This window comes from Coregonus clupeaformis, chromosome 10 (assembly GCF_020615455.1).
Source record: "Coregonus clupeaformis isolate EN_2021a chromosome 10, ASM2061545v1, whole genome shotgun sequence".
Taxonomy (NCBI): Eukaryota; Metazoa; Chordata; class Actinopteri; order Salmoniformes; family Salmonidae; genus Coregonus; species Coregonus clupeaformis.
Window position 1 is genome coordinate 32003237 of NC_059201.1, and position 24101 is coordinate 32027337.

At 44.0% G+C, this 24101-nt stretch overlaps 1 protein-coding gene across 1 annotated transcript in view; it reads left to right on the forward strand.

The window, feature by feature from the left end:
- LOC121575027 (caM kinase-like vesicle-associated protein) overlaps window positions 1–23746 on the forward strand; it is a 117709-nt gene extending 93963 nt beyond the window's left edge. Inside the window, exons 2-11 of the mRNA XM_041887796.1 lie at window positions 5459–5566; window positions 5873–6004; window positions 7259–7333; window positions 7961–8099; window positions 13800–13920; window positions 14325–14400; window positions 18848–18984; window positions 19166–19244; window positions 21904–21991; window positions 22212–23746. Coding sequence (XP_041743730.1) covers window positions 5472–5566; window positions 5873–6004; window positions 7259–7333; window positions 7961–8099; window positions 13800–13920; window positions 14325–14400; window positions 18848–18984; window positions 19166–19244; window positions 21904–21991; window positions 22212–22652 — 1383 coding nt within the window. The 5' untranslated portion in view covers window positions 5459–5471 and the 3' untranslated portion in view covers window positions 22653–23746. The remainder of the gene's footprint in view (window positions 1–5458; window positions 5567–5872; window positions 6005–7258; window positions 7334–7960; window positions 8100–13799; window positions 13921–14324; window positions 14401–18847; window positions 18985–19165; window positions 19245–21903; window positions 21992–22211) is intronic.
- The last annotated feature ends 355 nt before the right edge of the window (window positions 23747–24101 follow it).

Sequence of the window (24101 nt, forward strand, 5' to 3'; positions counted from 1 at the left end):
ATTTAGTCAGCCACCAATTGTGCAAGTTCTCCCACTTAAAAAGATGAGAGAGGCCTGTAATTTTCATCATAGGTACACGTCAACTATGACAGACAAATTGAGAATGTTTTTTCCAGAAAATCACATTGTAGGATTTTTTATGAATTTATTTGCAAATGATGGTGGAAAATAAGTAATAATAATAATATAATATGCCATTTAGCAGACGCTTTTATCCAAAGCACAATTGGTGGCTGACTAAATACTATTTTTCCCCACTGTATTTCTTTACCAAGCTGCATTGTATATTGGAGGGACGGAGTAGGGAAAGGTGAACGCTTTGTTCCCCTGCACTACACAGACTCTCTTCTTGCCTGCGCTACTCATTTTACATAATTAGCAGACGCTCTTATCCAGAGCGACTTACAGTTAGCGAGTGCATACATTATATTTTTTATACTGGCCCCCCATGGGAATCGAACCCACAACCCTGGCGTTGCAAACACCATGCTCTACCAACTGAGCTACATCCCTGCCGGCCATTCCCTCCCCTACGCTGGGCCAATTGTGCGCCGCCCCATGGGTCACGGCCAGCTACAACAGAGACTGGATTCGAACCAGGATCTCTAGTGGCACAGCTAGCACTGCGATGCAGTGCATTAGACCACTGCGCCACTCGGGAGTTAACTCAACATAGACTTTCTCCTCGCCTGCGCTACACAACACAGACTCTCTTCTCACCTGCGCTACACAACACAGACTCTCTCCTCGCCTGCTCTACACAACACAGACACTCTCCTCGCCTGCTCTACACAACACAGACTTTCTCCTCGCCTGCGCTAGACAACACAGACTTTCTCCTCGCCTGCGCTACACAATACAGACTTTCTCCTCGCCCGCGCTACACAACACATACTTTCTCCTCGCCTGCGCTACACAACACATACTTTCTCCTCGCCTGCGCTAGACAACACAGACTTTCTCCTCGCCTGCGCTACACAATACAGACTTTCTCCTCGCCCGCGCTACACAACACATACTTTCTCCTCGCCCGCGCTACACAACACATACTTTCTCCTCGCCTGCGCTACACAACACGGACTTTCTCCTCGCCTGCGCTACACAACACAGACCCTCTCCTCGCCTGCGCTACACAACACAGACTCTACACAGACTCTCTCCACACCTGCGCTAATGGTGGCTAACTCCATTCCGTACATATGTGGGCAAACGCGGAATTCAAACGAGGCTGCAATGAAAACTAATGGGACTGTAGCGACTGTGTTGGCATCAAAATCCGGGGTGTGAACTAAGTTTCGATTCAGCGTTGATTGACATGGTAATGGACCAATAGTATTGGAGAAAAAACGGACCCCACTGACGCTGTATGTTAAAGTGTGACATGTCACAACGCATTATTCAACTCATTCTGTGCCGTACAGCCTCTTTCCACCAGGTGTAGCGCTTCTCTCGCAGATTAAAAACAAGAAACGATCAGTGAGTGTAATGGTGAGTGTAAAGTTAATTACTTGTGTGTTCATCAATAGTTAATTCAATCAATTGTAAATTTTTCACGTAATCACTGTGAGCCATCATGACTCTCAAAAACCGTGACACCAAAAGTTTAATTGTGAAGATAAATTTAGCACTAAAAACCCTATTCAAATTCTTTAAACACTTTATAGTGTTTTATTTACATTTTAGAGGTGATAAGTTGGACAAATCGGGTGAAAAAAGCCGGTTCCCCACACAACATATCTCCCCCTTTCACTATGGCGCAGTAAATTTCGCTTCCCCACCCGCCATTTTTAAAAAGACCCGGCGGAAAGGGGAGACATTGTGCTTTACAATGGTATTCATATTACAGTTGACCTGGAAGTATTAGATTTTTGGGGCGCTAAAATAAGGTCAAACGTACGGAACAGCGCGATGTACAAAAGTGCGTTAGCTACCGTTACACGACACAGACTCTCTCCACACCTGCGCTACACAACACAGACTCTACCCTCTCCTGTGGTACACGACACAGACTCTCTCCACACCTGCGCTACACAACACAGACTCTACCCTCTCCTGTGGTACACGACACAGACTCTACCCTCTCCTGTGGTACACGACACAGACTCTACCCTCTCCTGTGGTACACGACACAGACTCTACCCTCGCTTGTGGTACACGACACAGACTCTACCCTCGCTTGTGGTACACGACACAGACTAGGCCTGGGCAATACGGCCTAAAAATCATATCTCCATTTTTTTTTTCTTCAAACTTAAGAGTCGATTCACAATATATATCTCGATTTTAAATAAATACATCTCTAAATAAGCTTTGTTGTACAATTAAAAGTCAAATACACTGCATTTCAAACAGCAATAATCTAATGAATTCTGGGCTTGTGAAATTATACCTAGTCTAAATATAAGCCTTCCATAACCACTAATAATTTAGTTATTTTATCAAAATAGTTTAACCTGCTTTTTTGTAATAATCACTGATCTGGCTTTCAAGTCTTTCTATGAAAATGCCCTTTTTACTACAAATTTAACCAGAACCATGCACAATGCACATCCACTAATAATGACCAACTTCTTGTAGCAGGCATTATAGAAAATGAACACAGGTCTCATAAACAATCCCTCAAGCACAAGCCCACGTGTGTCACGATCGTCGACTGAAGACACGGACCAAGGCGCAGCGTGATAAGCGTACATTTTATTTGTACTCAACACACGATCAAAACAACAAACCAAACGATACGTGAAGTCCTAGGTTAACACCAAAACAAACCTTACGGAACAAGATCCCACAAATAAACTGGTGCCAACAGGCTGCCTAAGTATGTTCCCCAATCAGAGACAACGAGCTACAGCTGTCTCTGATTGGGAACCACCCTGGCCAACATAGATCAACACGATCTAGAAACAAAAACATAGAAAACAAAACATAGAAAATCCACACCCTGGCTCAACATATAAGAGTCCCCAGAGCCAGGGCGTGACAACGTGCTAGTGAGTAGCCAGCTAATCATTATATTTCAAGTTTAGCCAACTTAAATCTATTTGCTAGCCAACAAGGTAGAACAGTTGAATTGTTATGAACACACCCTTCTGTCCGTCTCCAACTGTTTGAACAGCATGCTAGCCTGTCCACATTGTTCAGATGTTGAAATCAAGTGGCCTACCTTATTTCTTAGAATGAGAAGGAGTTGACAATTCCTTATATAATTGTGTTTCATGCATATTGCACATTTATAAAACAGACTAGACAGCTAGTATAACAGTCTTTGGCTAAAATGCTGCTAGTGGTACGTGACGGTACCGCAATGCAGCGCGCTACAAACAGCATTCATTTTCCAGAATTAATGTTAATTGATACTCCTGTTTTAGTAGTGTCTGCTCTGCGCAGAATTTGAGGATTTGAGACATACAATTTTTATTTTCTAGAAAGGTTAACTTGTCCTCTATTACAGTAAAATAATGTCTCAATGTGTTTCGGTGTCCATATGAACAGTTCTGTTGGACCAAACCTGAAATGCAAAAAGCGAGTTGGAACTGCTTGTCAGAGAGGAAGAAGTGATTTCTCATCTTTGTTGTTGTGAGTGGCAGAGGGAGGGGCTTGGTGTGTGTGTTTGTAAATGGGAAGATGCACACAGCACAGAAGGACCAAAGGAGAAGAGACCAAAAACGACATGAGAACAAGCAGACATAAATGCGACAAAAAAAAGAAGGATTCTTGCGATACAGGCATTTGGAATGTTGCGCTAAAACATACACTTGAATTAATCAAAATCATTATGTACAGTGCATTTGGAAAGTATTCAGATCCCTTGATTTTTTTCCAAATTTTGTTACTTTACAGCCTTATTCTAAAATGTATTAAATTAATGTTTTTCCTCATCAATCTACACACAATACCCCATAATGACAAAACGAAAACAGGTTTTATAAAGTTTTGCAGATGTATTAAAAATTTAAAATGGAAATATTTACATAAGTATTCAAATTTCTGTTTTTGCTTTGTCATTATGGGGTATTTGTTTAGATTGATGAGAAAAACAAAACAATTGAATCCATTTCAGATTAAGGCTGTAACGTAACAAAATGTGGAAAAAGTCAAGGGGTCTGAATACTTTCTGAATGCACTGTATATCGCCCAGGTCTACAAAAGGCTCTCTCCTCAAATGAAAAACATACTTCAGAGAGATCACCATTTCCTCTCCGCATTTCAGATGTCTCTGACACAGATTGACTTTCCAGTCAGTTCACAGGGTTCTTTTGAACAGATTGCCCTCACTCGGCTGCGCTCTCTTTCTCTCTGTTCTCCTTCTCCCTCAGGTTTCCTCCATCCAAGTTATCTCACAGACAGTAATTGAATCATTATAATAATTTAGTGGGTACTTATATTTGTGTTCAAGTGTGTATTATACTATATTTTTCACCTTCTTCAGATTGGGGGTTCCAACTAGCAACCTTTCGGTTACTGGCCTGAGCTATAACCGCCATAGTTTACAGTCAGCTATTGTGTATGCATAGAGACATTCACTCCCGGTGTGCCACACAACCATGTCAGACAGTCCTCCGTTCAAAGGTATACAGTAGATAAAATGGTATCTATTGGGCTTTCTAACATCGAACACAATGTAATGCCTTTCTTACACTGATGGGAGACCTTCTGTAACTAGAACTATTAACTCATTCCCTTATCCAGATATATTCTACTTCCAAAACAACTGAGTTATCACCCTTTTAGACTCAATTGCCCTGTCTTTAAGAGATGATACAATACCCAACATAAATAAAATAAAATAACATGCCAATTAAGCTGGCCATAAACTCCTCCGCAGTATACTTGGATAGGTTGTTCTCCAGTTTCACTCAGTGCTCTTAGAGAGAAGTAGAAGCAACACTGCAATTAGGTCCATAAATGTAATGCGTAGCCCATAAAGTGCTTTCATTTTTCTCAGTGTCCTCGGGTGCTCTGCTCATAATCGCTCGCTCCTCTTCCCTGATTGGAAATGCTTCACTTGTTGCTGTGGCAGGCTGGCAGGTTGGCAGGTTGGCTGCCTCGCTGAGGGAGCACAAATGCATTAGCATTTCTATTCTCCTGCTCTGCCTCCGTTAGCACCCGGACCCCCCTGTCAGTCAGTTGCCTGCTGCTTTTAAAGTTGAGTCCCCTAGCAGCTCCTCGCATCACACTCTGCATCACGCTCTGCAGCTCAAAATGTTGTTTTGTTAATGCAAGATGATAAAAGACTTGTTACAGTAGTCAAGTGAAACAATCGGCTCAACAGTCATACCATACTGTCTGCTGGCGTTGGTAGTTTATCAGTCCCTCTACTCTGGAAAGACTTTCTCGCCACTGGTGCCATGTTTCATGGTTTAGGGATGCTGTTTGATGTGGTGTGTAATAATGTATAGTCATGGTTAATAGTTTGTGACATTACATGATTGCAGGTCTCTCTCTCTCTCTCCCTCAGGGCAGAAGTGGCCATGCCATTTGGCTGTTTAACGCTCGGGGAAAAGAAGGATTACAACAATCCCTCGGAGGTGACAGATAAATATGACCTGGGACAGATTGTTAAATCGTAAGTATGCTGCTAGTAGTCAACCTGACTGAATGAACAGGAAATACAGGAAACTCACCATCAACCCTCTAGTCTGGGTTTTTCCTTTGTATGATATGGCACCAGATTATTTGAAAATGTACTAAGTAAAAAAAATTAACTTCAATAAGGACAAATGCTTTATTCAAGTCCACCTACAATTTCTAGGAAGGCTGTTCCCATAGCCATAATGATAAAATCGTAATCAAGGACTTTACTAATTTAGAAACCCATTTACGTTTACTTTGGATCTTTCTAAATGTGTGATTTTGTGCATTTCCTTTGCAGGGAGGAGTTCTGTGAGATCTTCAGGGCCAAGGACAAAAACACACTGAAAATGTTTACTTGTAAAAAGTTCTTGAAAAAGGATGGGAGGAAAGTTCGGAAGGCTGCAAAAAATGAGATAGTCATTTTAAAGATGTGAGTTGCTGTTATCAACTTTAAATTCTGCCATCTGTCATTTTACGTTCGCGTTCACAAAACTATTCTCTGTAAATGAAATTTGTTTTATAACAGATGGTGTATTATTTCAGTAGGCTATGTGAATGTGTAATCTCTACGAGGAATAAGTTGTTTTGTTTCTATACACTTTATCTTCTGAAAGACAGAATGCGCACAGTGGACATCCATTAGAGCGAAGAACAGAGAAAACAAAATATGTCTGCAGCATTTTTTATTAAAAAGTAAAGCAAACTTCATCCCACTGAATGATCACACTGGGTAGCATTATTTTCTCCAACGGTGTTTATCTCCAACTATTTTTCTACCATTAGGCTTCTTATTCATCAGTCTGTGGCAGCCTCTCTTTCATCACCTCCCTCTCCAGTAAAACCAACATTAGCATAACCTGAGCCTTATCAAACAATTTGTTATAGGCAGCAGGGAACTCAAAGAACACAGATGAAAAAACCAATGTACTTAATGGAAGATGAATTTGTCATTTCTTGAAGGGTTATCTAATACCGTGGAGTCTTTTCTCCCGATACACAAAAGCATGACCTTCATCGGGCTTGCTGTTTGAATTGGGTTCTTCAAGTTCTCGAACAGGAGGATTTGATACATTTTCTTGTGGTTGGCGTCCATTACTTTTAGTGACTGGAAAAGATACCAGTCCGTCAGTCCAATCCCCTGAAGCACCATTGAAAGCCAGCTGCACAGCTACCACATACAGCCAATGGTTTCCATGTTGTCTAATACCTTATGTGAAGTGTTATGCTCTGCATTGCTCATCGCCTCGCTGACAAAACTCACCATGAAGTTTCTTAGCTCGAGCAGTCATTATCATGGTCACGGTCAAGCACTCCATACTATTCTGCCGCATAATCGTCCTTGCACATAAATGCCCTCATCAACAGACATTCAAGTCATGTTTAAAGCACAGTACATTATTTATGGGTATACAGTTTTCCTCTATTAAGAAGTTGTCCAAGAGATGTTTAAGCATGCAGATCTCACAGTCCTTTTTTAATTAAATTGATTGTTTACTGATGTATTTTTTCCTGCACATGGTTGCCGTTCCTCTCGGCATGGCTGACTGTTGGAGTTTGTTATTCATGAGCGTTAATGTACCGTCAAACCGTACTGTATGTGTCTCAATGAAGGCACCCCCATCTCTCTTCACCCCTCACACTCCTTCTGACTCTCCTCTCTCCCCCTTTGGCCTGCTCTATCCAGGGTGAAGCACCCCAATATTCTCCAGCTGGTGGATGTCTATGAGACCAGAAAAGAGTATTTCCTCTTCCTTGAACTGTGAGTTGAGTCGTCTGATTGGTTGAGATTGTGCTCCTGTCTTTGCAGCAGCAGGCGTCTATGTGTTGATTATGCACTCATGGGGAATGAGTTGTAGTAGCCGGAGGCCATGTAGATATGAGCACGGCTCTGAACTCCCCTTCTGCAGCCTTCATTTGGTATTAAGATATGATTCATTTCTGGCTGCTCCATATTCTCATCAGTCTGTGTTCTTGGGGATTTGTTGCATTACCATAGATATATTAAATATATGATACTCTACTCCTCCAGGATTGCATTGATTTGTGGGTCTGTAATTCTGGTCATAAGGTAAACCATCAGAGATCAGAGGAGAAATGTTTAAATAATTGAAATCATCACATTAAGCAGGTTTGGTGGATTCCGTGATTTTGTTGACTCTTAAAGTCTTCGCCCTTGGCGAGGGTATTATTTCTATGGTAATAGCATAGTAATGCAAAAATATTTTTAAACCATATTTTCACACGTTCAAAGTGTCTCTGTGTCAATTGTATAAAGTTGTATTATTGAAAAGTATCTGTGAATGCTTTGATCCAGAGACATTGTCAGGCTCAAAGCATCTACAGTAGGTCAGCACCATGCTTCATGCTACTCAAGTTCTCCCCACAGTGCTACAGGCAGAGAGGTATTTGATTGGATCCTGGACCAGGGCTACTATTCCGAGCGCGACACCAGTAATGTGGTCCGTCAGGTGTTGGAGGCCGTCGCCTACCTTCACTCCCTGAACATTGTCCACAGGAACCTCAAGGTACTAAGACCTGGGGCCTCTGGTGGTCAAGGGGAGGACTACAATATACTGTAAATGCCTGAATGTTGAGCAGCACTGCTTCTTTTAAAGTAATTGACTTGTTGAATTACTATAGGCTGGAATATATACAGTATATATGTATTGTTCTTTTGGCTCTGTACTCCAACACAAATATATGATATTTGTGCATCTAACTTTCTCACTCATCATTATTCACGATTCAGGATTATTTGTAATCATGGTAGCATCCTCATTCATGTAGAAGTGTTTAGAAACATATTATATTCTTATTTACAATAAAAGTTCATGCAAAATGACACAATACATAATTTACCAATAATTTATATTGGGCACAAAATGATCTGAAACAACCAAAACAAAAAGCAAATGCATCCAGCAAATTTGTAGAGTCACAAGCTTGATGTAGTTACTGCGTGCTAGGAATATGGGACCAAATACTTAACTTTTTACTACTTTAATACACATATAAATGAATTTGTCCCAATACTTTTGGTCCCTTAAAATGGGGGGACTTTGTACAAAAATTGCTGTAATTTCTAAACGATTCACCCGATATGGATGACAATACCCTCAAATTAAAGCTGCCAGTCTGCACTGCAATCCAAAGTACAGAGCCAAAACAACAACAAAGTTGTCACTGTCCCAATACTTTTGAGGCTCACTGTATATACTGTATACAGTGCCTTCAGAAAGTATTCACACCCCTTGACTTTTTCCACATTTTGTTGTGATACAGCCTGAATTTAAAATTAATTCAATTGACTTTTTTCCCCATTGGCCTACACACAATACCTCATAATGTCAAAGTGGAATTATGTTCAATGCCTCACAAAGGGCAGTTATTGGTAGATAGGTAAAAAAAAGAGAGGAAGGAAACCACTCAGGGATTTCACCAAGAGGGTAATTGTCACGATCGTCAGGGAGAGAAGTAGACCAATGCGCAGCGTGATGAACGAACATGTTACTTTATTATATTAAAGCACGAAACAAAACAATAAACGACTCGTGAAGTCCACGGTGACAATGACCGAACACGGAACAAAAACCCACCAACACAAAGTGAAAAACAGACAGTTAAATATGGCTCCCAATCAGAGACAACCAGCCAACAGCTGACACTCGTTGCCTCTGATTGGGAGTCACTCAGGCAAACATAGAAAACAACAAACTAGAACCCCCAACATAGAAATAAACCACATAGAATGAACACACCCTGGCTCAACATATAGAGTCCCAGAGCCAGGGTGTGACAGTAATGGTGACTTTAACACAGTTACAGAGTTTAATGGCTGTGATAGGAGAAAACTGAGGATGGATCAACAACATTGTAGTTACTCCACAATACTAACCTAATTGAAAGAGTGAAAAGAAGGAAGCCTGTACAGAATAAAATATTCCAAAACATGCATCCTGTTTGCAACAAGGCACTAAAGTAGTACTGCAAAAAATGTGGCAAAGCAATTAACATTTTGTCCTGAATAAAAAGTGTTATGTTTGGGGCAAATCCATTACAACATATTACTGAGTACCACTCTCCATATCTTCAAGCATAGTGGTGGCTGTTATGGGTATGCCTGTAATCGTTAAGGACTGGGACATTTTTCAGGATAAAAAAGAAACGGAATGGAGCTAAGCACAGGCAAAATCCTAGAGGAAAACCTGGTTCAGTCTGCTTTCCACCAGACACTTTGAGATTAATTTAGCTTTCAGCAGGACAATAACCTAAATAAGAAGGCCAAATCTACACTGGAGTTGCTTACCAAGAAGCCATTGAATGTTCCTGAGTGGCCAAGTTAGTTTTGACTTAAATCTGCTTGAAAATCTATGGCATGACTTAAAAATGGTTGTCTAGCAATGATCAACAACCAATTTTACAGAGCTTGAAGAATTTTGAAAAGATTCATGGGCAAATATTGTACAATCCAGGTGTGCAAAGCTCTTAGAGACTTACCCAGAAAGACTCACAGCTGTAATCACTGCCGAAGGTGATTCTAACATTCTTGACTCAGGGGTGTGAATACTTATGTAAACATTTCTAAAAATATGTTTTCACTTTGTCATTATGGGTTATTATGTGTCGATGGGTGAGAGAAAAAATCAATTTAGTCAATTTTGAATTCAGGCTTTAACACAACAAAATGTGGATTAAGTCAAGGGGTATGAATACTTTCTGAAGGCACTGTATATACGGCAAACATTTTTGAAAAACCACATTTATTATGCAAATATACAGTGAGGGAAAAAAGTATTTGATCCCCTGCTGATTTTCTACGTTTGCCCACTGACAAAGAAATGATCAGACTAATAACAAATAACAACAAATAATAACCAAGATAGCTAATAATGTAAGCATACTGTGTCCATAATAAGTATATAGGTTGTATGTTGGGAGCTTTTGGGAAAGAGCACAGTTAGAAAGATATGGCATATAGAAGCAAACCGGATGGACATCATGAAAATGATCGGAGAGGTTGAGAGTAGAAGAAGTTCAGGAGCAAAAAATTTAAAAAAAATTATATATATGTAATAGAATTATTGTAAAATTAACTCTGTCCATAAGGTGTAGATAGTAAGTATAGATCGGAAGTAGAGGCCTGGGCATTGTTGTTCACTAATTTACTCCAAGTAGGGAAAGGATGGCGGGGTTCAAAGTAATAAAGGGGAGTATATATATAAAAAACATGGGGGATTGGAAGTGATGCAGACAATTACATTGATAGAAGATACAATCTATCTGCAATATTAAGCTGATCCACCCCCACCCAAAAAAATAAAAAAATAATAATAATAATCAGTCTATAATTTTAATGGTAGGTTTATTTGAACAGTGAGAGACAGAATAACAACAACAAAATCCAGAAAAACACATGTCAAAAATGTTATAAATTGATTTGCATTTTAATGAGGGAAATAAGTATTTGACCCCCTCTCAATCAGAAAGATTTCTGGCTCCCAGGTGTCTTTTATACAGGTAATGAGCTGAGATTAGGAGCACACTCTTAAAGGGAGTGCTCCTAATCTCATTTTGTTACCTGTATAAAAGACACCTGTCCACAGAAGCAATCAATCAATCAGATTCCAAACTCTCCACCATGGCCAAGACCAAAGAGCTCTCCAAGGATGTCAGGGACAAGATTGTAGACCTACACAAGCCTGGAATGGTACCATCGCCAAGCATCTTGGTGAGAAAGTGACAACAGTTGGTGCGATTATTCACAAATGGAAGAAACACAAAAGTGGTCCTCTGTAGTTCAATTGGTAGAGCATGGCGCTTGTAACACCAGGGTAGTGGGTTCGATCTCCGGGACCACCCATACGTAAAAAATGTATGCGCACATGACTGTAAGTCGCTTTGGATAAAAGCGTCTGCTAAATGGCATATTATTATTATTATTATTATTATTATTATTATTAAAATAACTGTTAATCTCCCTCTGCCTGGGGCTCCATGCAAGATCTCACCTCGTGGAGTTGCAATGATCATGAGAACGGTGAGGAATCAGCCCAGAACTACACGGGAGGTTCTTGTCAATGATCTCAAGGCAGCTGGGACCATAGTCACCAAGAAAACAATTGGTAACACACTACGCCGTGAGGGACTGAAATCCTGCAGCGCCCGCAAGGTCCCCCTGCTCAAGAAAGCACATATACAGTGGGGAAAAAAAGTATTTAGTCAGCCACCAATTGTGCAAGTTCTCCCACTCAAAAAGATGAGAGAGGCCTGTAATTTTCATCATAGGTACACGTCAACTATGACAGACAAATTGAGAAAAAAAAATCCAGAAAATCCCATTGTAGGATTTTTAATGAATTTATTTGCAAATTATGGTGGAAAATAAGTATTTGGTCACCTACAAACAAGCAAGATTTCTGGCTCTCACAGACCTGTAACAACTTCTTTAAGAGGCTCCTCTGTCCTCCACTCGTTACCTGTATTAATGGCACCTGTTTGAACTTGTTATCAGTATAAAAGACACCTGTCCACAACCTCAAACAGTCACACTCCAAACTTCACAATGGCCAAGACCAAAGAGCTGTCAAAGGACACCAAAAACAAAATTGTAGACCTGCACCAGGCTGGGAAGACTGAATCTGCAATAGGTAAGCAGCTTGGTTTGAAGAAATCAACTGTGGGAGCAATTATTAGGAAATGGAAGACATACAAGACCACTGATAATCTCCCTCGATCTGGGGGCTCCACGCAAGATCTCACCCCGTGGGGTCAAAATGATCACAAGAACGGTGAGCAAAAATCCCAGAACCACACGGGGTACCTAGTGAATGACCTGCTGAGAGCTGGGACCAAAGTAACAAAGCCAACCATCAGTAACACACTACGCCGCCAGGGACTCAAATCCTGCAGTGCGAGACGTGTCCCCCTGCTTAAGCCAGTACATGTCCAGGCCCGTCTGAAGTGCATTTGGATGATCCAGAAGAGGATTGGGAGAATGTCATATGGTCAGATGAAACCAAAATATAACTTTTTGGTAAAAACTCAACTCGTCATGTTTGGAGGACAAAGAATGCTGAGTTGCATCCAAAGAACACCATACCTACTGTGAAGCATGGGGTTGGAAACATCATGCTTTGGGGCTGTTTTTCTGCAAAGGGACCAGGACGACTGATCCGTGTAAAGGAAAGAATGAATGGGGCCATGTATCGTGAGATTTTGAGTGAAACCCTCCTTCCATCAGCAAGGGCATTGATGATGAAACGTGGCTGGGTCTTTCAGCATGACAATGATCCCAAACACACCGCCCGGGCAACGAAGGAGTGGCTTCGTAAGAAGCATTTCAAGGTCCTGGAGTGGCCTAGCCAGTCTCCAGATCTCAACCCCATAGAAAATCTTTGGAGGGAGTTGAAAGTCTGTGTTGCCCAGCGACAGCCCCAAAACATCACTGCTCTAGAGGAGATCTGCATGGAGGAATGGGCCAAAATACCAGCAACAGTGTGTGAAAACCTTGTGAAGACTTACAGAAAATGTTTGACCTGTGTCATTGCCAACAAAGGGTATATAACAAAGTATTGAGAAACTTTTGTTATTGACCAAATACTTATTTTCCACCATCATATGCCAATAAATTCATTAAAAATTCTACAATGTGATTTTCTGGATTTTTTTTTCTCATTTTGTCTGTCATAGTTGACGTGTACCTATGATGAAAATTACAGGCCTCTCTCATCTTTTTAAGTGGGAGAACTTGCACAATTGGTGGCTGACTAAATACTTTTTTTCCCCACTGTACATGCCCGTCATGTTTTGCAGAGGGGTCAAATACTTATTTCCCTCATTAAAATGCAAATCAATTTATAACATTTTTGACATGCGTTTTTCTGAATTTTGTTGTTGTTATTCTGTCTCTCACTGTTCAAATAAACCTACCAGTAAAATTATAGACTGATAATTTCTTTGTCAGTGGGCAAACGTACAAAATCAGCAGGGGATCAAATACTTTTTTCCCTCACTGTACTTGATAAGATTGACTCAGTGATCTTGCTTTGTTAGAACTAAAATAAATTGACTGTCAGTTTTAGGCACTTGTGTGACGCTGAAGTGTTTGACTGCTTCAATATTTACCTTAAACAGTGATGAAGTCTGCTCTAAGTCTGGATGTTTGAATGAGATTACTTTAGCAAAACCTTGGCAAACTTTAGCTGTCGTCCTGTTCCTTTACTCAGCTGGAGAACTTGGTGTACTTTAACCGCCTGAAGCACTCCAAAATAGTGATCAGTGACTTCCACCTGGCCAAGCTGGAGACCGGGCTCATCAAAGACCCTTGTGGAACCCCAGAGTACCTGGGTAAGGACTGGGGAAGGAGCAGGGGAGAGATTATTACTTGGGGAAGGACTGGGGAAGGGATTAGTACTTGGGGAAGTACTGGGGAAGGATTGGGGGAGAGATTAGTACTTGGGGAAGGACTGGGGAAGGACCAGGGAAGGAATTAGTACCTGGTTAAGGACTGGGGAAGGAGCGGGGAAGGGTTTAGTACCTGGTTAAGGACTGGGGAAGGAGCGGGGAAGGGATTAGTACCTGGTTAAGGACTGGGGAAGGAGCGGGGAAGGGATTAGTACCTGGGTAAGGACTGGGGAAGGGTCAGGGTATCTTCGAGAATTGGTTTTGGGTAGTAGTTTATGAGAGTGCAGGAAAGCATTTGTGAGAGAAATATCAATAAATAATCCTTAACTGTGTTTGTGTCCCTGCAGCACCAGAGGTGGTTGGGAGACAGAGATACGGCAGGCCAGTGGACTGCTGGGCCCTGGGTGTCATCATGTACATCCTGTGAGTGGTTTAATTATCGGCATAGGGAGCCATGGTCTCATATACTGTACTACTGCAAGAGGGGTGGGCTGTGAGTCTGCTCAGAGGACGGGGGATTAGGAATAATACAGAAGGGCAACAGGAAAAGTGACTGTACTTTACTGAAAGAGACCATCTTCACTGTAATCCACATGCTATTGTGGTCAGTGTGGTGAAAGGAGTCAGGCGCAGGAGGGTAATCACCGAATACAGAGTTTATTCCTTAGTTGAAACACAAATGCGCTCCAATAGCTATCAATGAAACAGGCACAGGGGAAACAAACATCCCTGGCAATTACACTGTAATGGAATCCAATAATACATAGGCATAGGGGGAAAATCTACCCTGGCAACACAATGTTATGAGTAGCTCCACCGAGCTACATACTCTCACAATTAACAATCACCCACAAGGACAAATGGGCAGAGGGAACACTTGTACACAGACTAATTAGGGGATTAGAACCAGGTGTGTGTGATTGACAAGATAATTGTGATGATGATTGGGGCGGCAGTGGTTAGTACTCCGGTGACGACAAATGCCGAAGCCTGCCCGAACAAGGAGGGGAGGCAGCCTCGGCCGAAGTCGTGACAGTACCCCCCCTGACGCGCAGCTCCAGCAGCGCGCCGACCCCGGCCTCGAGGACGGCCAGGAGGACGCGGAGCAGGGCGAGCCGGATGGCGACGGTGGAAATCCTGCAACAGGGAGGGATCAAGGATATCCCTCACTGGGACCCAGCACCGTTCCTCCGGACCATACCCCTCCCACTCCACGAGGTACTGAAGGACCCCCACCCGACGCCTCGAATCCAGGATGGCATGGACAAAGTATGCCGTGGCCCCCTCGATGTCCAGAGGAGGTGGAGGAAGCTCCCGCACCTCAGACTACTGCAGCGGACCAACCACCACCGGCCTGAGGAGAGACACATGAAACGAGGGGTTAATACGGTAATCTTTGAACGGCCCCACAAACCGCGGGCTCAGCTTCCGGCAGGGCAGGCGGAGGGGCAGATTCCGGGTCGAGAGCCAGACGCCTCACTGCGTCCCACGTCTCCTCTGCGCGCCGAAACCAGTCATCCACTGCAGGAGCCTCGGTCTGGCTCTGGTGCCACGGTGCCAGAACCGGTTGGTAACCTAAAACACATTGGAATGGTGTTAGGTTAGTAGAGGAGTGGCGGAGAGAGTTCTGGGCATATTCTGCCCATGGCAAGAACACCGACCACTCCCAGTAGGACCGCAGGAACCTACCCACATCCTGATTTACTCGTTCCACCTGCCCATTTGACTCGGGGTGGAACCCAGAGGTCAGGCTGACCGAGACCCCCAGACGTTCCATGAACGCCTTCCAAATCTTAGACGTGAACTGGGGACCTCGGTCGGACACTATATCCTCTGGCACTCCCGTAGTGCCAGAAGACGTGAGTGAACAGGGTCCGCCGCAGTCTGCAGGGCCATGGAGAGACCGGGCAGAGGAAGGAGGCGGCAGGACTTGGAGAAGCGTTCCACAAAGACCAGGATGGTGGTGTTACCTTGGGAGAGGGGAAGATCAGTCAGAAAATCAATGCTAAGGTGATACCATGGTCGTTGTGGAACTGGTAACGGTTGTAGCTTACCCGCTGGGAGGTGCCTAGGTGCCTTACTCTGGGCGCACACCGAGCAGGAGGAGACGTACACCCTCACGTCCTTATCCAAGGTAGGCCACCAGTACTTTCCGCTCAAGCAGCGCACTGTACGACCGATACCTGGGTGACCAGAAGAGGGTGACGTGTGTGCCCAGAAGATCAGACGATCACGGATAAGAACAGGCACGTACCGCAGCCCAGCTGGACACTGCGGTGGAGATGGATCTTTGCGTAATGCCCACTCTATATCTGCGTCCATCGCCCATACTACCGGCGCCACAATGCAGGAAGCCGGGAGTATGGGGGTGTTGTCTCTGGGCCTCTCCTCTGTGTCATACAGCCGGGACAGTGCGTCTGCCTTCACGTTCTTCGTACCTGGAATGTATGATATTGTAAAATCAAACCGGCTGAAGAATAGGGCCCACCTGGCCTGGCAAGGATTCAGCCTCCTCGCTGCCCGGATGTACTCCAGGTTACGGTGGTCCGTCCAGACGAGGAAAGAGTGTTTCGCCCCTTCGAGCCAATGCCTCCACACGGTCAAAGATCGGACAACAGCCAACAGCTCCCGATCTCTAACATCGTAGTTCTGCTCTGCCGGGCTGAGCTTCTTTGAGAAGAAGGCACAGGGCAGAGCTTGGGTGGCGTGCCCGAGCGTTGGGACAGGACAGCGCCTATCCTTACCTCGGACGCATCCACCTCCACTACGAACGGTAGTGATGGATCGGGGTGGGCCAGTACCAGAGCTGAGGTGAACAGACCCCGCAGTCTCCTGAAGGCCAGATCCGCCTCAGCAGACCAGCGGAGCCGGGACGGCCCACCCTTCAACAGGGATGTGATGGGAGCTGCGACCTTGCCAAAGCCCCGGATAAACCTTCGGTAGTAGTTGGCAAAGCCAAGGAATCGCTGCACCTCCATAACTGTGGTTGGAGTTGGCCAATTACGCACGGCTGAAATGCGATCTCCCTCCATCTCCACACCTGAGGTGGTAATGCGGTATCCGAGGAAGGAGACGGACTGCTGGAAAAACATACACTTCTCTGCCTTGGCATAAAGGTCATTTTCCAACAGTCTGGCCAGCACTTTGCGAACCAGGGACACATGCTCGGCGCGAGTAGCGGAATACACCAGGATGTCATCGATGTAGACCACTACACCGCCACCAAGCATGTTCCGAAACACCTCGTTCACAAAGGACTGGAAGACGGATGGAGCATTCATCAAACCGTAGGGCATCACCAGGTATTCATAATGCCCCGTGGTTGTGCTGAATGTCGTCTTCCAATCATCCCCTTCCCGAACACGCACCAGGTTGTACGCACTCCTGAGATCTAGCTTTGTGAAGAAGCGCGCCCCATGCATTGACTCGATCACTGAAGGAATGAGGGGGAGAGGATAACTAAATCTAATCGTCTCCTTGTTCAGTGATCGATAATCAATGCACGGGCGCAGACCGCCGTCTTTCTTCTTCACAAAGAAGAAACTCGAGGAGGCGGGTGAAGTGGAGGGACGTATGTACCCCTGGCCCAGGGACTCGGAGACGTATGTTTCCATAGCCTCCATTTCAGCCTGCGACAGGGGGTACACATGACTCCTGGGAGGTACAGTGTCTACCCGAAGGTCTATCGCGCAATCCCCCGCCCGATGAGGTGGTAATTTAGTAGCACGTGTCTTGGAAAACGTGTGCGCCAAATCGAGGTATTCGGGGGGAATGCGCACACGTTGGAGGTACCGTCTGGACTTTCCACCATGGTTGCACCAACGGAAACATCTAGACACCTACCCTGACATTCACGCGACCACCCCGTGAGAGCCCTGAGCCATGAGAAGGTGGGGTTGTGGAGTGCTAGCCAAGGAATACCTAATACCACAGGGAAAGCAGGATATTCAATAATCGAAAAATAACCTCCAGGGCTTTCCCACAGAGGCAGGAAACGAGGACGGACACCTTCTCCCGCTCCGATGGCGCCAGTCTGATGCTGGCGAAGTAAAGCTCCAATTGGAGGAGGAATCCCTGGCACAGTGCCGCCGTCCAATCAAACGCCCGTGGTCGGGATATCTGGATCCCTACGGGTGCTGGGGTGTAGATGGCTGGATCCGGTTGGCCAGCTGGTCTCGACAGAACAGGTCCTCTCCTCTCCAGGTGTTGGACGACCTGAAGAACCCGATCCATCGCTTCCCCCAAGCTGGCCAGCATCGTGGAATGCTCCTGGACCCGTGCCACGACTCCAGGCATGCGCTCTTCTCCCACTGACTCCATAACGGGTGGGTGATTATGTGGTGAGTGTGGTAAAGGAGTCAGGCGCAGGAGGGTAATCACCGAATACAGAGTTTATTCCTTCGTTGACACACAATTGCGCTCCAATAGCGATCAACGAAACAGGCACATTACACTGTAACGGAATCCAATAATACATAGGCACAGGGGGAAAATCTACCCTGGCAACACAATGTTATGAGTAGCTCCACCGAGCTACATACTCTCACAATTAACAATCACCCACAAGGATAAGGGGGCAGAGGGAACACTTAGGGGATTAGAACCAGGTGTGTGTTTTTGACAAGACAATTGTGATGATGATTGGGGCAGCAGTGGTTAGTACTCCGGTGACGACGAACGCCGAAGCCTGCCCGAACAAGGAGGGGAGGCAGCATCGGCCGAAGTCGTGACAGCTATGCACAAAAGCAGTCGGGGAATCTTATTTATAAGGTATTACCCATCGCAATAAATCATATCTTTACATGATATTTGTGCACATGGTATGACAATACAAGCTGATAAAGAGCTCCTTTTGTCTTGTGGCCCTCAGGCTTTCAGGCAACCCTCCTTTCTATGATGAAACTGATGATGATGACTATGAAAACCATGACAAGAACCTGTTCAGGAAGATCTTGGCGGGGGACTATGAGTTTGACTCTCCATACTGGGACGACATCTCAGAGTCAGGTACTTTTAAAATGAAGTGACAGGAGACTGGGTGAATGACAGCTTACTGGGTAAACAGCAATTCAAAAGGGAGGATTTCATCTGTTTACTTTTTCATGTTAAAAATGATCCTGTTTGTTCTCTGATTCCATCAGGAGTAGTAACTGCTGTTTGTTGAGATTATGCTTTTATTTTGTTTCAGCAAAAGGCCTGGTAACCCATATGATGGAGGTAGACCAGGATCAGAGGCTGACGGCTCAGGAGGCCATCAACCATGAGTGGTATGGAAAATACACATTATTAACACAGTAGCCTACTAATAGAGATGTAACAGAAGACCACAGTACTATGGAAATATACCGGATGACCACAGTACTATGGAGATATACCGGATGACCACAGTGAAAACCCCCCAGATGAATGTAGTATGATGTGTTCATGATAAGGGTACAGTGTGTTCTTAAATGACCAGGAGTCAAATTTGGCAATGTCATTATGTTGGTTGGCCCCATGATGATTCATAGTTGTTAGAGATGCTGTTTCATTAGTAATACTCATCCCTATCTGCTGAGCTGTCACTAGCTTGGTTCCCATTCAATTGGCGACAGATTTTCATGCAAATATTCAAAAATTAGCATAAAACATTTTCCATCAAATTGACTTGTTGCAGATAAAATGTTGTGCATGATGACGTAGTGCACATACAAATAACTTTTGCAGTTAAATTCCTATGTATAATTGTTTTTTAAAGACAAGTTAAATGGGTTTCAATCACATTTTCAACTCTACTAATGGTTTTGTCACAACAAAAGTTGTTATAAAGCTAATGTGCCCACTCTCGTTACTGGTCTTGGCATGTGTGCTCTAGCCAACAGCTCGCAGATGCAGTATGGGTATGCTACCTACATGATGAGATTTGAATGGATAAGAGCAAGATTATTTTTATTTTTCAAACGGCAGCCAAGCATCGATCATCATATCACCAGAATAAGACCCTTATTGGAAAGGAGCATCAAGCTCATCACCGTGCACTTTCACCGCCCTGTGAAGTTCATCATAACTTATTTAATCTGTAGCCTAATAAACTGCATGCTTTCCCGAGTCGTAGTGGGAGGACCACACAACATATCATCGCGTGACTCCAAGTTTACTTCGATATAATGGTTATTATTAAAATATTTGTGCATGAAGGGGTTTCCATCGCCATTTCTCACATAATTAATGTTATCAACAAAAAGATCCCACCTTGTCTAGCATACAGTGAGAGAAAAAGGTATTTGATCCCCTGCTGATTTTGTACGTTTGCCCACTGTCAAAGTGGTAGGTTTATTTGAACAGTGAGAGACTGAATGACAACAAAACAATCCAGAAAAACACATGTCAAAAATATTATAAATTGATTTGCATTTTAATGAGGGAAATAAGTATTTGACCCCCTCTCAATCAGAAAGATTTCTGTCTCCCAGGTGTCTTTTATACAGGTAACGGAGCTGAGATTAGGAGCACACTTTTAAAGGAGTGCTCCTAATCTCAGCTTGTTACCTGTATAAAGACACCTGTCCACAGAAGCAATCAATCAATCAGATTCCAAACTCTCCACCATGGAAATAGTTCTCCAAGGATGTCAGGGACAAGATTGTAGACCTACACAAGGCTGGAATGGGCTACAAGACCATCGCCAAGCAGCTTGGTGAGAAGGTGACAACAGTTGGTGCGATTATTCGCAAATGGAAGAAACACAAAATAACTGTCAATCTCCCTCAGTCTGGGGCTCCATGCAAGATCTCACCTCGTGGAGTTGCAATGATCATGAGAACAGTGAGGAATCAGCCCAGAACTACACGGGAGGATCTTGTCAATGATCTCAAGGCAGCTGGGACCATAGTCACCAAGAAAACAATTGGTAACACACTACGCCGTGAAGGACTGAAATCCTGCAGCGCCCGCAAGGTCCCCCTGCTCAAGAAAGCACATATACAGGCCCGTCTGAAGTTTGCCAATGAACATCTGAATGATTCAGAGGAGAACTGGGTGAAAGTGTTGTGGTCAGATGAGACCAAAATCGAGCTCTTTGGCATCAACTCAACTCGCCGTGTTTGGAGGAGGAGGAATGCTGCCTATGACCCCAAGAACACCATCCCCACCGTCAAACATGGAGGTGGAAACATTATGCTTTGGGGGTGTTTTTCTGCTAAGGGGACAGGACAACTTCACCGCCTCAAAGGGACGATGGACGGGCCATGTACTGTCAAATCTTGGTTGGGAACCTCCTTCCCTCAGCCAGGGCATTGAAAATGGGTTGTGGATGGGTATTCCAGCATGACAATGACCCAAAACACACGGCCAAGGCAACAAAGGAGTGGCTCAAGAAGAAGCACGTTAAGGTCCTGGAGTGGCCTAGCCAGTCTCCAGACCTTAATCCCATAGAAAATCTTTGGAGGGAGCTGAAGGTTCGAGTTGCCAAACGTCAGGCTCGAAACCTTAATGACTTGGAGAAGATCTGCAAAGATGAGTGGGACAAAATCCCTCCTGAGATGTGTGCAAACCTGGTGGCCAACTACAAGAAACATCTGACCTCTGTGATTGCCAACAAGGGTTTTGCCACCAAGTACTAAGTCATGTTTTGCAGAGGGGTCAAATACTTATTTCCCTCATTAAAATGCAAATCAATCTATAACATTTTTGACATACGTTTTTCTGGATTTTTTTGTTGTTATTCTGTCTCTCACTGTTCAGATAAACCTACCATTAAAATAATGTATTTGTCAGTGGGCAAATGTACAAAATCAGCAGGGGATCAAATACTTTTTTCCCTCACTGTATTTTGTTTTGTCGACATTTGGAAAGTTTATCGACAAATTTGCCGACGTACTTTACACGTATAAAAAGGTTGGGTGGAAACCTATAGTGAAGTTCCCTTTCCCCCCTTTATCTCCTCAGGATCTCTGGAAATGCGGCCTCAAATAAGAATATTAAGGATAATGTCTGTGCACAAATAGAGAAGAACTTTGCCAAAGCTAAGTGGAAGGTAAGCCTCTTTATCTGTTCCATCACTGAAGGAGAGATTGAAGAAAACTATCTATCACACATTTTTAATACAAGTTTTATGGGCCTTGATAATTTGAAATGGGATAAATGATTGGTGAAAGTACAAGGCTTTTGAATTAGAAACATATTCTGTAAAAGCTATCAAATGTATAGTAACTAGGCCCGTTGAGTTGAGTGTGCACTGCGACTGCCTCCCACAGAAAGCAGTGCGGGTCACTACCATGATGAAGCGACTGAGAGCTCCAGAGCAGAGTGCTGACTTGGGGACTACCAGCCCAGCAGTAGCAACCAGCCCTGCATCAGCAACCAGCCCAGCAGTAGCAACCAGCCATGCAGCAGGAGAACCAGCCCCAGCTCCAGCAGACCCCCAGGCTCCCAGTAACCCCTCTGCAGCCGCTGCTGCTGCAGCTCCTGAGGAGGAGCCTGCTGCTGTCACAGAGCCCCCTGTTGAAATGGAGGCCGTGGCATGTGATGCCATTCCCCAGGCTGCAGCAGATGTCACAGCGCCACCTCCGGCCCCTGAGGAGGCCAGCCCAGCGGAGGCCACCGCACCGGAGGTGGTTGATCCTTTGTCACGGTGTAACGGAGAGGCCCCAACTCCCCTCCAACCGGCAGCTGAAGCTGGGGATGAGCAGGGTTAAACGACCACCGCCCTCCTATGGCCACCTTCACTCCCAGCAATCCTCCTTCCTGCACACTGTACATTAGCTGCTAGCATGGTGACACTGACTCTGCTTATCTCTCACTTGCAGCATTAGTAACATCTCACAGAGCCTGTGTGCTATATTTCCTGAGTGTTGAATTTATCTGGCTACATTTTTAGATGTATTCTGTCTTTTTAAAACAGCCCTCTGGCCTTACATGGGCTTTTTATGTCTAATGTAGCCCAGATTTTGCCATATTATGTTTGTTTGTTGGGGGAAAGGAGATTTACTTTATAGCTAACAGCTACATATTTTCCTCTGAACTTTCGACTTTGGTAATGAAAGTGTAATGTAATTGTGCCAAACCTGCTTTGATTTCCTCTTAATGAGCCAAGTTTGGGAACTTTTCCCCCCAGTCCTACTCTCATAATATTCCACTCCATTATCATGGCAGTCAATAAGGTAATGAACAGCTTGTCTTTGCTCTTGTAGTGTTGATTTTACATAATGATCTGTAGAATTCCTCCTCCACACCCCTCTCTACACAATAATCTATTTTTTGGGGGTGAACATTGCTCTCTTTGTTATTTTTTGTATACACTGATCAGTAGTTATGTCTGTGCTGCAGTAAGTAGGTTTACTGGGGGATGCAGCAGACCCACTGTTAGTGAATGGCAGCATCCACACCATACTCCCTCCCTGGCCAGCTTTCTGCTTAGGAAAGAACCACATGGCTGTCAGTGTAAAGATTCTGTATATAGAAACCTTTGTAGAAGTAACAAAAACAGCATGCATTCTTAACTTTTGCTGTTAATTTCACATTTGTAAGCACTTAGTGAAAAGAAAAACCCATGCTAATCCTGCTACTGACCTTTAAACTGGAAATATGAAGGTCTTTATTTCTGCCAAGCTAGTTTAATCTGTTCATTAGGCTCCTGGTTGAGGGCTCTGCTGAGGCTCATGTTTTGTTCCAATGGACTACATCATTCCATAAACTTCTAACTATTCATATACTGTATGTCCAGTGCCACTACTGTACATGTCAGGTACAGTGGGGAGAACAAGTATTTGATACACTGCCGATTTTGCAGGTTTTCCTACTTACAAAGCATGTAGAGGTCTGTAATTTTTATCATAGGTACACTTCAACTGTGAGAGACGGAATCTAAAACAAAAATCCAGAAAATCACATTGTATGATTTTTAGTAATTCATTTGCATTTTATTGCATGACATAAGTATTTGATCACCTACCAACCAGTAAGAATTCCGGCTCTCACAGACCTGTTATTTTTTCTTTAAGAAGCCTTCCTGTTCTCCACTCATTACCTGTATTAACTGCACCTGTTTGAACTCGTTACCTGTATAAAAGACACCTGTCCACACACTCAATCAAACAAACTCCAACCTCTCCACAATGGCCAAGACCAGAGAGCTGTGTAAGGAC